The following is a 14,801-nucleotide window of genomic DNA, read 5'->3' as shown; positions in this document are numbered from 1 at the left end:
TACTTGAACAAAGCCATCTATTTGTAAAAATCTATACAACCCCTCTCTTCTTAGTAAACCAGCCACTTTAAGGTGTCAGAGACATTTTACTGTTATATCTCAGTTGCCTTAATCACAAATTGTGCAACTTAGGCATAAGCAAGAGCAACTATATACATCAAGAGACACAAATAAAAAATGCATATGATTTAGACTCATACTAAATATACACAAAAAGACTTTACAAAATGGGAGGGTGGAAGAAAATGAAAACATTTGCAAAGGTATTTATTGAGAAATAGTAAAGATGTACATATTTTTACAAGCTTTTAATATTAATTTACATTTCTTTAAATTAGGGAGGCCCCAATAATCCATACTTTGCTAATACATAACAGAATCCCTTGACTTGGACTGCGAGATTTCCACAATTCTGCCATAGTTGGGAGTCAAAATGCAACTTTGGCTCAATGATGCTTATGTCTGTTTAAAAAGAAATACCAGGTGCCATATTCATGGAAAACGCAGGCAGGTCACAGACAAATGTGCTTTACAAAAACAACTTCATAGTGGAGCATGCTGCTGTCATTATTTTGAACCTTAGCCCATCAGAGACTAAAGAAAAAAGCATTTTTAGAGACAGTTGTTCCTATTTCTTTGCAAATAAACTGTACGATTCTAAAATATTTTTGTCTCTGAATCTGATTTATACATTTTCAGGGATATAGTGTCATTGTCATAAGCTATAATGTCACAGCCAGGCCACCTATGTTATTACTGATTACACAGCCTTGATTTTTTTTTTAAGGTGCAACACAGGTGGTTATCTTCCCTAGTGACAGATCATCTTGGTAAATTTAAGCCAAAAATCCTTTCTAGATACAGAAGACTTTTCAAACTAGTTCACAATAAGGCACAATATTCCACAAGTAAATAGAACTGGCAAAGAGCTAGGTTATTTATTGATTTGTCTTGTTTTCTGACCAGAAAGGAAGAGGACTTTCTGCTTCTAAGACAGGGAGGGACGAGTTCTACTTTCAGCGTGCTTAAAAGTCACATGACCAGGCCATGCCTGTGGCTTGGCATCTCCCAAGCTGTTCTGTGCCAATGTCACATTCAGGCTTTCTGCACATATAACCAGAAAGAAAGGGGTGTGTGTGTGTGTGTGTGTGTGTGTGTGTGTGCGTGTGTGTGTTAAGAAGCACTGGGAGATACGATCAGATAGCTTCTTGGTGTTTCTTTCTGTACCCGCACCTTTAGCAACATAAGAGGGCTTGCTTACTTGATACAAAAACTGAATCCAAAAATTTAGATATAGCGTAATAATTCTGTCTTTGAAGGAAACTGGTTATACAGCCAAAAATAATTTTTAATAGCAGTAATAAATATTAAAGATTTTAGTGCACAAACTACTGAGAATCAGTTACAACTCTGTATCCTTGCCATTTTAAATACACAGCTGCAGGTGCTGACACCACCAGAACACTTTAGATCTGAAAGTCTTAAATTTCTACAAGGGACATCATGTCATAGAAAATGACGGGAGAACCTGAATCGTGTTGCCAACAAGGGGTACACACCAAGAAAAAAAACATGCAAATGCAACAATGATAGGTCCTCACTGCAATGAATGCAGTCACTGTTTAGGAACAGAGCAGGCAAAAACCAGCACACCCAAGACTGCAATGCAAAGACCTTGGATTGATGTGTTAAGACAGAACCAGTACTATTTCACTGTTGTAATTGGGTAAAGCTGCCAAGATGTGGCTCACTTGCTAATTTAGCTCTACGATAATATTCTAGGTGAAATTTTCATACTCGCTTCACTTCTTCAAAGCCATCTGGTGCATCCACCTTTCATGACTGATGACAATTCATTTTCTCAAGTGACTCTGGGAATAAGTGTACTTAGTTGTACTTAAGTCATATTTACTCAATGTGGATTTTATGTCCACAGCATATTCTAAACTCATTTGGTTGATAACAGGCAATAATTTTCATTTCTCTACAGAATTCACATGGACCAAAAGTCTCAAACTCAAAATTGTGCAAGTTGTCATGAATATGGCCCTTAGCTTTCGTCAGGAAGAAAAGATACTTGAGAGTTCAACACACATTTTACTTTCTATGTAAGGTCCCACGTCTCTCCTAAACTTTCTCCTTATGGTTGGATGCACAGATAATTGCCTCACACAATATTGGAATTATTAAGAACCCAAGCAAAATACAGGCTTTCCCTTATTACTACTGGCTTCTTTTTGCAACAAATACTTGGTTTCTTGTTGATGTAGTAGTACACTTTGATAGCTTAAATTTTAAATTTGGTCATATTAATAATTAGTACAAAGGATTTAGTTTTTCATTATCTACAGAGACTTTTTTTTAAACCAAAGTTACATTGTAACACACAAATGCTGTCTTGTCTTTAAGGCACAACACATCAATATGAACATTCTGTCTGCCAAACTTAAAGAAGAGACAATATTATATTCCCGTTTCCCCTCCCTTCCCCTCCCGGACAAATGAAAGAAAAATTGCATCCACTTTCAAAGTCAGCTGCTAACAGAGTCACAGTAAATTATTTTCATAGATAATTTACACAAATTACAGGTCTAGATAGGACTGTCCTTATACAGTCTGAGTGCATTCCAATTCAGATTTTCTGGGCTAGGTAGGCTAAAGTCAGATTCAAACCTCAGGGCTGAGAGAACTCCCATTTTGAGGAATGTTGTTGATCACCTTGTCACATGGAGCTCAGGTGCTGCTGCTTGGGAGGGTTAAGCGTTCTTTGCTAAAGCTGTTCGTTCCAGTTAGGACTCATTCCTTGTGCATCAGCAACTTCCACAGATTTTTTTTTTTAAAAAAAACATTAACATGTTGCAAATGTAAGACCATAGAGTTTCCTTTCTGTAGCACTAAAGTTTAATTCCATTCAGCAATCTGAATTCTTCATTCTGGAATTCTCATCCCGAATACGATTTCATCCTTTAAGACAATTTATATGTGTAGAGCCAGAGGCATTGAATCACACATAAAAATTCAGTGTACTTGAAATATAAAAAACATGGATCTCCAGCTAGAGAACACAGTTACAAATACTCTAATTCCAGTGCTTGATGAAGAGCCAAGAGGTCCGAGTGACTCGATATCCTCCAAAAGGGCATGTTGTGCTGTGTGGTTAACAGAGAGGGAGGGGCGGGAGAGAGAGAGGGCAGGAATGAAGGGTGGAGAGAGATCATAGCCATCATCTCATGAAGCAGCAGCACACACAAGATGCTCTGTCCACCCAGGTTCAGGGGAGAATTTAAGGGAGGGAGGATCCTATTTGAAGGTTCGGCAGCACCAATGTGGCGTGGTTACAATCACAGAGAAATAGATCTGAACTGGATTTTAATGATATAAAAGCAAATACTACAATTTCATAGGCAGTTCAATCTACTGTGTACAAAACTCATTACTAACATCAGCATCTGGGAAAGCCAGCAAGGAGGAAAACCCTATGTGGCTGATGGAAAGCAAGTTTTCAACATCACCTTGTTCCATCTTTCAGTTACAAGCAAAACTAAAAATGCCCTAAGCCCAAGGCTTTTTGTCTTTGAGAGAAGGGAAGAGTGAATTATTTCCTATGTAAAAAGGACCTTGAAGCTGTACTGTGTCAAGGAGGAAAAAAACTATGTGAATGACTTTCTTCATTGTCTGCTATAACCAACAATTTAAGCCAGTAGGGTTGAGCTGACTTATTTCCCTGGTGTAGGATTTAGAGAGAGCACTCCGGAGAGCATTTTCAGTGGGAGAGAAATCATCCCCCATCAGATGAAACTGGGCTCTTGGGTGGTAAAAAACAAAAACCTTAGACACTGCAATGGCCTGTGGATCTCTAGAGCTAGACTGACATCCAGTATATTTTTATGGCATTAAAGTTTCATAGACGGGGTGATGAGAAAAAAACTATCTAAAAAGACCCCATTGGAAATGACAATAAAAAAGAAAAATCTACACTGTGGAAACTGACAAGACAAATGTGCTCTCTGTAAGTTTGTACTTATACAAAACCTGCTACAATATATACATATGGAATATTTTCATATATATAATGGAAATTTATATACTGAATAAGACATTTGACTTAAAAGTTAATCATCCTCATAAAGATTACTGCTGCTCTATAAGTCAATATGTTAGCCCCTAGTCACATGTGGCTAATGAGCACTTGAAATATGTTTAATCTAGTATATAAAACAGTCTGAATTTCAAAAAACTTAAAAGAGTAACAGCCAAAGAATATAGCCATCACAGCAATAAATTTATATTAATCAGGTATTGAGATGTAATAGTTTGGCTACAGGGACAAATTAGAATAATTATTAAATTAATCCTATCTGTCTCTCATTACTTTTATTTAACTTGACTTCTAGAAAAATTTTTAAAATTACGTATACATCTCACATTCCATATTTCCATAGGAGTATACAGTTATACATTCTGATTTCTAAATTTTGATATTTATTCTTAAATTTATAAAAGTGGGTCAAATTAAAGCACAGCATGGAAATTTATAGAAAAGCACCTCTTTTTTTTTTGCATTCAGCTCAGATCTATTTGTGATAACAAAACAGTATACAGTATTTCTACACATGCAATTACTGCTATGTCCAAAGAAAAGCATGCATTCTAGACACTAGGGAAACCAACCACCTGAAGTTCCAAATAGAGTTATAAACCTTCACCATCACCAAAACTGTACCTACATAGATGACCATTTGAAAAATGGCATTCTATCCAAGATTTTTATCCATTTGGAGTCAGCCTTTTTCTCCTGAAGTGTTAGGTGTAAAGCAGAAGATATAGCAATAGTTTAGCTTTCCTGCTATGGATGACTAGTGTACGTGTGAAAGTTTTCATTTTTCAGAGGCACATGCTATTGTCAGAGAAGTAAGATTTAGGAATCCTGACCTAAATATATATGAATTTTTCATGGGCTAAAACCCATGTCAGTGTTTGCAGGAGTGGTTGTAATGGAAAAACTGCTATTTGTTGTGTGTAGTTATGGTGCCCATACCAAAAAAAAAATCAAAACATCATGGACTCAGGACACTGGCAAACTGCAGAGGAGATTTCCACTGTGCATGACTGCAAGCATTTCCAGCAGAAGTCAGGAATGCAGGTTGGCTTTCTCTAGCCTGTAGCCCGGACCTCATTCAGAACGTCCTTGGGGCCAATGTGCTGTTTTGAGTAACTGACACTGCTAATTAACACAGGGTTTTCTGTGTTACCAGGTCTCCTAATTGGGTGGAAAATATGGGGAGTTTCAAGTATGACTGCCAGCAATATCTTCAAACTTCCTACAGTGGAAATGCTTTCTCTCCCTCCATTTTGTTTGAGCTGAATTTACCAGAAACATAAATCATTTCCTTTCTCTTTATATTATAGCTGTAAACTTTTCTACAAAACTATGCTGACATTTTTATGAAACATAACTTAGATAATAAAAACTCCAGTACATATACATGTTTGGTGAAGCCTTTAGATGATTTAAATTCCTTCAGAATACTAAGGATGACATGTTTCCTATGAGAAACAATGTAAGGTGATTTGTCATTGCTTGAAAATATTAAATCATCATTTGCTTTGCTTTATAAATTCTATCACTTTTATCTTGGCTGGACAATATTTTATTATCACTCAGGGAAAGAAGCTGCAAAGCTGAGCTGTGTTGTTTGATGGTCTTGCAATGTGTGGCAGGGAGGGGCAATTCTGCTAGTGTTCCTCTACTACTGCTAAACTAACCACTTAATGGTTTTTAGCTGTCTTGGTTTCTTCTTCAGAAAAATGGACCAGATGGAAAAACTTATGTAAATACCTAGGGCCTATGAGGTGGCCTGAATATCATCAGCTCCAGCTGCTTGGCCTCAGCGAAGTACCAATGACTCACAGAAACACGGGAGAATCTTACAGACGATGCGAGACACTGCCACTAAATATTTACAACAAGTTGGCACAACAAGTTGAACAATACATCCAATTCCAACAGTGTTTATTAAAATCTCTTTTAACTATTTTTCTTCAGCTCTTCAGTCTCCCCACAGCATTAATCATCATGCAACATACCTACTTCTAGGCAATCACAAGGACCACGCAGCATGGTAGAGTCACAAGCCACTCACAGGGCTTTTCCACGAGCTCACTAAATGTCTTTATCTTGTTACATTTCATGTGCTTAAGACTAGCTTTACCTCCACTTTTCTTACAGACCACTGAGTAGCCACTGTCCGCATTCTCTGAATGTATGCACACATAGGTATCCACATTTCATGTGTGCTGTGTATATATGTACAATAATCTCTGTTTGTTATTTATTTACTTTATACGCACCAGTAAATATAACAATTTTTCCCCCTGCTTTTCCTGTCAAATTTCAGGCCAAAAATGCTAGACTCCAAATGGTTGGTTTGAATGTAAGGATCGACCCTCTCATGCTCTTACGGCTTTGCACCCATAAATTTAAATCATTTGTCAAGCTGCAATTGGGCCAAACTACAAGAATGCAAACACGAAGGCTTGCATGAGGAATATCACACCAACATTGCTTCGAGACAGGTTACCTTTTTTGCTGCCTGTTCTTCTTCTACACCATCCCCAATTACAACATATACTACTTTTCTGCCAAACCTTTGCATTATTCGTTCAAAGCAACTTTCTTTTCCTGGAAGATAAATGAGATAAAGTTCAGAGTGAAGTTACCTGGTTAGCGGCATGCTCCTCATCTCGGCCATCTCCAATCACAACGTAAGTTATGTTAGTGCCAAATCTGGACACTATACGCTCAAAACAGCTTTCCTTGCCTGAAAAACAACGCACTGCTTATTCTCCCAGCCAACGCATCCGTTAACCTAAAGATCCACAACGTGTTAAGTTCACGTCTCTTAAACATCTCCAAGTAGCTTTTGACCTCCCTCTGGGTTTACGAACTCGACGTACACATTTGAATAACGTTAAGTGTTTACCGAGGGCAGAGATGAAGCAAATATGTTTCGGGCTTTAATTACATCAATAGCGTTAAGCATCTGACTTCCAGAAATTGTTAGTACGTTTTACTCTAGTAAAAGAATGTTGAAGAAAATTCATAAACAATTATAAGTTTTAACAACATGTGTTTGTTTAATCCTATTAATTTTGTTTCATTTACCTTAAATAGTGGAGACAAAGTCAGCTGAATATATTATTATGAAAAACTGAAGTTTCACTTCTAAGGAAATGAAATACACACTAAGATGTGGTTTGACCCAGATAAGCAAATCCTTTCTTCAGGGGGAAGGGAATAATATTTTCAGCTTAATTAATTACACCAAAGGTGTCTCCCAATTGGGCCACAGCACTGAAAACATTGGCGTATACTGATTGTACAAGAGAACACTGTCATGGAGATCCTACATGTTCTTTGTTTTTAAAATTAAGGCATTATTTTCTGAGCTTCATTTCCAGAATATCTATGCAGCCACGGTTACTTTTGGGTTCATATCTCCAAAAAATACATTAGAAGGAAAAATGATCTTTTCTGAGTAGATATAAGAAACAATTTGGCTAATATTAAAAAATATTGTCTTCAAACAAAAGAAATGAGTATCCTTTAATAAAATTACTGTAATTGTCAAAAGGCAAAAATCACATTGTAAATATGAATCCTACTATCCCACAAGTACACATTTATATAAAAAAAGTATGAGATCAGTGTCTAGGTTCTGAACTATAGTACATAGAACAATGTGGCATTTACTTTATAAAGTTTGGTTATCTTTAACTGTCCTGCAGAAACAGCTGCAACAGCGGGCTCCTTTTGCTGGTGCCAATATCAGCCTTCCACAAGGCCCGGGGCAGGCTATTTTTGGTGAGAGATTTTAGGATTTTGAACTTCTCTTGTCAAGGTGCCAAAGCCTAAGTTTGTTGACCTTCAGGGCACATTACACAACCCATTAATTTTCCCAGGAATTTCCTTGACAGACAGTGGAATACATGTGCTGTTTTCTTTAACTCTTTCAAGATGGAAGAGCCTGATGCAGTTTTGTTTTTGAGTGTTTATTAGAAGTCCACGTATGCAAAATCCACATAAAGTAAAAGATAATTATCTAAATAAATAAGCAAGAGCATAGTTCTTTGGTTGCTACTAAACATTTTTTTGGAAATGCACAGTCCAGCCACTTGTGTTTTATTAATATTTCAGTTATGTTTACTGATTCAAGAAAAGTTTTATCTTTTATGAATGCTATTTGAATCCATCTGTGACTCCTTGGTAATGCCAAAATTGTATTTTTATGTTAAAGATAACTTCATTGCTTCTCAGCCTTTTGGCTAAGATCATTTAAAGTATCTTAGAGATTAATTCATATGAAGCATGAAGTACTACGCCAATTAAATTATTAAATATCATTTCTAGCAAGACTGAATGTTACTTAGGTAACATGTGCTGGACTTATGGACTGAGTCAGAACTACCCAGAGGCTCAGTTAGAATTCCACTGGCCAACAGTCCTCAGAAATTTTGCACATGCACAACGAGTTGCAGAGGGTTCTGTGATTTGAACTTTATCCCATTTTGCTTGAAGTTCTGCAAAATCTCAATGAAAAAGGAACCAAGCAGAAGCATACATTAAGAAAATTCCCCAAACACAAGTGAGTATATTACATGCAGACTGTAAAATACTTTCCTTACCTATTTTAGTTGCACTGTAAATATTTTCAATGGGGAAAGCACCTCCTAAGCTATAGAGGAGAACCTTGGCCAGTGCTGGGATCAGTTGGGTTGTTGTTACCAAGACATTTACACAGTTACTCCTGAAATAGAGAGCAAATATATACAATATACACATGTGTGTGTTTTCCAGCATGACGTAACTTCTAACGGCACAAAATTTAAAACTGTTTTCCAGTTATAAACAATTTGTTGTCTCTAAATTTCATAAGAAATGGCCTCATCCACCCTTGCGCTGTATCAACAGACAGACATTCCCCAAATAAAGGAAAATTATTATGATACTGTGACAAGGTTATATATGCTACTTGAATCCATCTGGAACTCTATGGTCATGTGAAGATAGTATTTTTAACTTTGTCACAGTATCTTCTTTTGTACATTATTCTTACTAATCTGCTGTAGTATTTTTGTCAAAACAAAATGGTATTTGTCATGTGTAGATAAATATTATAGAATGAAAACATGTTTGAATAAATGAGTGGTTTTGAAATGAAATTTGACTACACTATGTGACATTTGGAGTTGTATCATTTATTTATTAAAATTATGAACATTGTATATAACAAAAATTGCAAAAGAGAGGCAAATATACAAAAGAAAATGAAAAGTATCGATCATTTATTAGATATTCAGAGATAAGTGAGCATTTGTTCATTTATAGTCAGTATTTCTGTTCATGTACGGATTTTCCCATTGGGATCATATTACATATGGATTTTTGTTTTTTCTCTATTTCTCTGTCTCTTGGCCTTCCTTCCTTCCTCTCCTCCCTTTTTCCTTCCTTCCTTTTCTTTCATTTTTGTCTATCATGAGTAATTCTTCATCTTCAAATAAAATGTGTACACATCCCTTTGATAGGTGGATGAACCATATTTTTAAAGCTCAGTTTAGATGCTTAGATGGCTTTTGTTAACTCAATATTATAAATGTTGCTACTCCATTTTTTTTTTTTTGTACCCTGGAGCATGCCCTTAGTACAATTCACAGTAGTAGAATTAGCATTACAGGCAAACAACTTCCTTAAAGCCTCTGATGCATAATTCAACAAAGTGTTTATTTTGTAGATCTGCCCCCCATTTTTGAAAACTACCAATATGATAATATATGTGGATAACTTAGCAAATTTCATAGTATTTCACTATTCAACATATATTAACTTCTTTTACACTGTCCCTTTCTTTTATGACTTTAGTTCTTAAAATCACATGTCCCTATAGTTTCTCCAAGGTCACCTGTAATATTTCCTATACATAATAATATAATAATCTCTGTTTCTTTCTTTTACTACAAAGAAACCTCTTTGGCAAAATAATGAAAGGTGTTAACCTCCTCCTCAGAGAAATGCACATTCTATGACATGCTACACACAATTTTCGGGGCCCAGGATCTTGTCTCAGTTTTTTTTCACTTTGGCCTCCATGTCACTAGATAAAAACATTATGAGGCATTAGGTTCATTTTCAAACAGTTTTATTTGTTAGACAATTCCTTACATGGCATTAGAACATCCCTTCCTAGGATTCCTCTGCATTTATCCTAATTCTCTCCTTTATAGACAGACAGACGCACAGGCTTCATTTTTAGTCTAGCATCTGTAACAGCAGAAACTAATGACTTGTTTCATATATGATTCTTCTTTAGACTAAACTTTCTGGCTCCACCAACTTGTTTCCATGATGTGGTTCCTATGCCCAAAATCCTCGTGCCTCTCCCACCAGATACAGGAGGCTTCAATTCTGTCACAGCTCCCATCTAGAACTGGGCAGAGGGCCCTGCCATGGCTTCCCCACTTGAACCCTGCATTCTGCTCATCAGCCTCCCTGCCATTTGGGCTTTCTATAATCTGTGTTGTCCATGATCACATCACAGGGTTGGAAGCCACAAGCCAGATTTGACGCATACCTATTTATTTTCATGCTCTCCACACTGGGTTCTCTTTTTACTCTGCCAAGCTTTCTATGGGTCCTGACTCACTTAGTACAAATAATATCTCTTTTTCAGCATTGCTGTGTTATTCATTTCCTAAGCATGGCTTTATTTATTCTTCTAATTCAGAAATATAAGGATGGAATAGGAAAGTACAAAGATCAATCCACACATTAGCTATCACTTTCCAGGTTTATATTACTTTGTGAATTAGCATTCATGGCACAGTTTTTTTTTTTTAACAACTTGTAAGTCCACTTTATTTCATTTTTTATATCACCAAATAGTATTTTACTGTATAGTTCAAATAATACAAAATTTAGAAATTTCTCAAGATTTTGTTCTTGCTTTTCTGATGCCCTTAAATTACATATTTTATCTGTTATGGTCTGAAAGGCCTAAAATAAAGATTCTTTTTATAAAACAAACATCCTGTTTTATTTTTTTCTATCATCCCTGTATTTTGTTGCCAGTATGGTGCTGTTTCCTTTTCCATTAGAAGTCATGTGGCTTTTCTATGGGGATTAATAGTAGTTAAGAAGAGAGATGGGTGGGAAGATACAATCTCCTGGCTATTCTGAGAAGCAGCAACCCCAAAATACACAACACACACACACACACACACGCACATTAAAAGTAAATGGACTTAGTGAATCACTCTCTTCAAATCTTAATTGCCTGAGAATTAAAATATTTTTATTTATCTTGTATTAGATCTATGTGTTCCATGTACTTACTGTAGAAAGGGCAATAATCCCACTTACCTAGTACTAATAATCGATAAAGACTTAAGTGCATTTGTGAGCCAGGAATCTGTCAGGCCTTCAATCTCTGCCCTCAGCTGCAGCCAGGCATCCCTCTTGGCAGGGCCAAGGAGTCCTGCAACACCGAAGAGCAAGAAGGATCAGGGGAGGAGCTAGGTCGATGTTCTTTTTGTTTACTGTAGTCAATGCTTATTTTAGTTTGGACAGAAATGGGGAGAGAGGCAGACAGATTGACATTGCTCCCTGGTTCTAAAAATGAGTACCCACTCATTCACTCTGTGGATAGTCACCCACAAGTCAAGAGCTGGATGAAACACAGGGAACATAACAGCTTCACAGTGGAAAAGTGGGTCCCAGGTGTCCTGCCGCAAAGCCTAGAATGTGGTGGAGTGGATAACAGTCACTTTACAACGGCCAGGCCTGGGTCTCACTCCAAGATGTCAAGGTGTGTTAGGTGTGGAGAAGTTATGGAGCTCTACCAGCCTAGGGGCACAACACCAAATATGGCAGAGTGAAAATGTTTAGTCTTTTACTAATCACAATCATTTCTATCCTGAGCCAGTTAATAATGGCATTATCATGCAGCTACTGGAATGTTTTTAAAATTAGTGCTACTATAGATATTTTGTCTTATAAAAGTAAGTTAAGGGCCAGGAATTTAGCTAAGTGGTTCTGCTGCCTGTCTTGCAAGCACAAGGTCCCGAGTTTGATACAGTATGTGTATATATATATATATATATATATATATTTTTAAACCTATAAAAATAAGTTAAGAACTGTTCAAGTCCTAGACAGTAGTAGACAACACTGGAAGGTTAAATGGATGTCATGGTAATAAAAGACGTAGGAAAGGCAATAAGGGAAAGGAAAAAAGTAAGAAAAAAATGAAAAAAATGGAAATAAAATGTTTGTAAATGGGGAGGGGAGGAGGGGGTGAAGGGAGGGCAGGGACAAGGGGAGAAAATGAGAACTGAGACCTGTCCTGGAAAGGTTCAAGATCCCAATAATGAATGTAACTGTACTGTATGCCTAAAATGTACCAATAAACTCAATGAGGAAAAAAAAAAAGATGTAGGCATCCTACTTTCTAATTTTAAAAGATGCCGCTTTTGTTTTCATGATGAAACAAGATGACAGACATCCATCCCAAAGAAAGGTTTCTTACTTGAAATGTGTCTGAGAATACTGGGTGCACATAGACATGTAGATTGTTTTTAATGTTAAAATTTACACTTTCTGCAAACGCCATCTTTCTCATCTCATATAGAGCTGCTGATGTATGAGAGAAGATGAACTCTTACATGGTTGCATACATTTTTTAAGATACGAGACTATTAGCAACATTGTTAAGTTGAAAATAATTTAAATAATACCCTGCAACAAAGAAATAACGACATATATGAATAATAAATATTTTCAGTTTTCTAGAAAGACTAATTTTAAAGTTTTTTTAGTAGCATTTGTATGTGGTAAAGATATACTGTCAGATAACATGCAATTTTTTAAAAAAGATAATTTAGACTTGTTGAATGACTGTGTAGTGACATAAATCACTGTATTTATGATGACAGGGTTACGGACAGGTAGTGATTGCCCAGGGCCATTTCAATGACTAGGGCCTTGGCCTTTAGAAAGGTTTGCTTTCCACTACCTCTGTCTGGTCCCCTGTCTGGTTTTCACACTGAAGTCACCACCACCGGTTCATGAAATTAATCCAATTCCTTGCTGTACAACTTGAATATCTGTGCACGAAGTCTCACAAACAATGTCTAATTCCTCTGACAGGCCTGCGTGTTTTCTTCTGCAGTTAAGTTTTTCCCAACAGTTTTTAAGAAACTAAAAATTCCCGCCCAATGTTATTTGATACGAGCTTTTGCTGAACCTTTCTACAGCAGGATAATCTCTAGTGTGAAACTGCAGCTTGAATCCTGCCTATACCCAGGATGCCTCCATTTGATGACCTGAGCTGCACGTACCTCCGACATTGTTCTTGTAGGTGTTATATAACTCTTTTACTCTTCTGTAACGAAAAGCCAACTTCCTCATCCAGTCCACTCCTCCTCTTACACCTGTTGGCAAACAAAGGTTTGCACTACTTGCAGCTGCATGGAAGCCATCAGTTGCAAAACTGTAGGTACTGCAACACCCAAAATACATTAAAAAGAAATAAAAGAAATAGTTACAGGTGCAAAACTCCATAGCTGAATGAATGTAGGAAACAGCATACTGAAAGGCATGGCTTACCTCAAGTCCTGCCCGTTATCGTCAGAGGACACATCATCTATATGAACTTGATCGCACTCCTGTTGAAAACAGGGGAAATGTGACTCAAACCACGCTTGGCCCCTTGTAAGGTTTTGTGCAGGCCAATAAATCAGACTTGTGCCAGAAGATGGCAGCATTTGTCCATCCATTCCACCACCCCATGTCTGCTGTAGGTCAGCGCACCCGCGGAGTCCACCTGATTTTAAGTGTGCTCAGAGCAAATGGGAGCTCCTGGCTAAGGATTCCATTTGCCTCTGCTGTTCTAACAGTCCCAGTCCGCCTTGGGGAAGTCTGCGGGCTCCAGTGAAATGGCACCAGTGCCACTCTCTAGAATGGAAATCCAACAGGGTGATGTACCTCAAAGAGATCTGAAAATATGGCCCGTGGGTTTCTGTACAGCAATTTAAAAGTAATTTTAATCTTTAAAAAATAAAAATATTCCAATATAAAATTAGTGATGAAAAGTTCTCTTTTGAAACTTTGCAGTCAATCATGTGGGTTTATTCTAACCATTCCTGTCACGCATATTAAGCAATACCAATTTGAATATACAAAAAAATGTGTTCGGTCTTCAAGTGGATACAATTATTTACTCATTGCTGAGCAGTATTAGAAGAGTTTAACCACAGAGTATGTTGTTCTGTGAGATTTCTGTGCCTTCTGGCTTTTTTTGAAAGAGGAAGGACATTATTCTAAATGTCTTGGGTTTTGACATGGAAAAAGGCAATAACCATAGGAGCTAACATTTTTCTTTGTTCAGGCTTTTAATATTTTAAAAGCAAATAGCATTTAGAAATAAAAGGGGAATAATGAAGATACACCCTTTCAAAACTGCTGCAAAGTCCAAGGGAAGTAAACTTTGGGTCAGTAGAGCCACGCAACGGACCTGATGTTATGTTAGGTGAGCTCAGAGCAAACGAGAACTTCTGGATAAGGACTCAATTTTTCTTTGCTCACCAGAGTCCTGTTATACCTTCAAATAATCTGCAAAGTCCCAGTGAAACATTACACGATTTGATAGTGGTAACTGACTAGGGCATTTAAAATACCTAGCCCTCAGCCTGTAATTAAAAATAAATTATTATAATTTATAAAACATGCATAAATAAATAACCTCAGA

General features: G+C 36.9%; 1 protein-coding gene across 6 annotated transcripts in view; it reads right to left on the bottom strand.

The window, feature by feature from the left end:
- Positions 1 to 317: 317 nt before the first annotated feature.
- Positions 318 to 14,801, bottom strand: part of Eya4 (EYA transcriptional coactivator and phosphatase 4) — a 263,877-nt gene continuing 249,393 nt past the window's right edge. For 4 of the 6 annotated variants that reach the window (XM_033763240.1, XM_019207810.2, XM_033763241.1 and 1 more), the window contains 6 exons: positions 13,661 to 13,719; positions 13,393 to 13,553; positions 11,417 to 11,531; positions 8,686 to 8,807; positions 6,721 to 6,821; positions 318 to 3,149 (listed from right to left, as the gene is read on the bottom strand). In XM_033763240.1, coding sequence (XP_033619131.1) covers positions 3,069 to 3,149; positions 6,721 to 6,821; positions 8,686 to 8,807; positions 11,417 to 11,531; positions 13,393 to 13,553; positions 13,661 to 13,719 — 639 coding nt within the window. In that variant the 3' untranslated portion in view covers positions 318 to 3,068. Of the gene's footprint in view, positions 3,150 to 6,291; positions 6,683 to 6,720; positions 6,822 to 8,685; positions 8,808 to 11,416; positions 11,532 to 13,392; positions 13,554 to 13,660; positions 13,720 to 14,801 lie in introns of those variants that run through there. The other 2 variants (XM_010626650.2, XM_010626643.3) reach the window with 2 other exon arrangements.

Source organism: Fukomys damarensis, unplaced genomic scaffold (genome assembly GCF_012274545.1).
Source record: "Fukomys damarensis isolate Sample0158 unplaced genomic scaffold, DMR_v1.0_HiC HiC_scaffold_14, whole genome shotgun sequence".
Lineage (NCBI taxonomy): Eukaryota > Metazoa > Chordata > Mammalia > Rodentia > Bathyergidae > Fukomys > Fukomys damarensis.
Note: the sequence above shows the minus strand (reverse complement) of the source record. Positions and strands in the feature narration are given on the sequence as shown.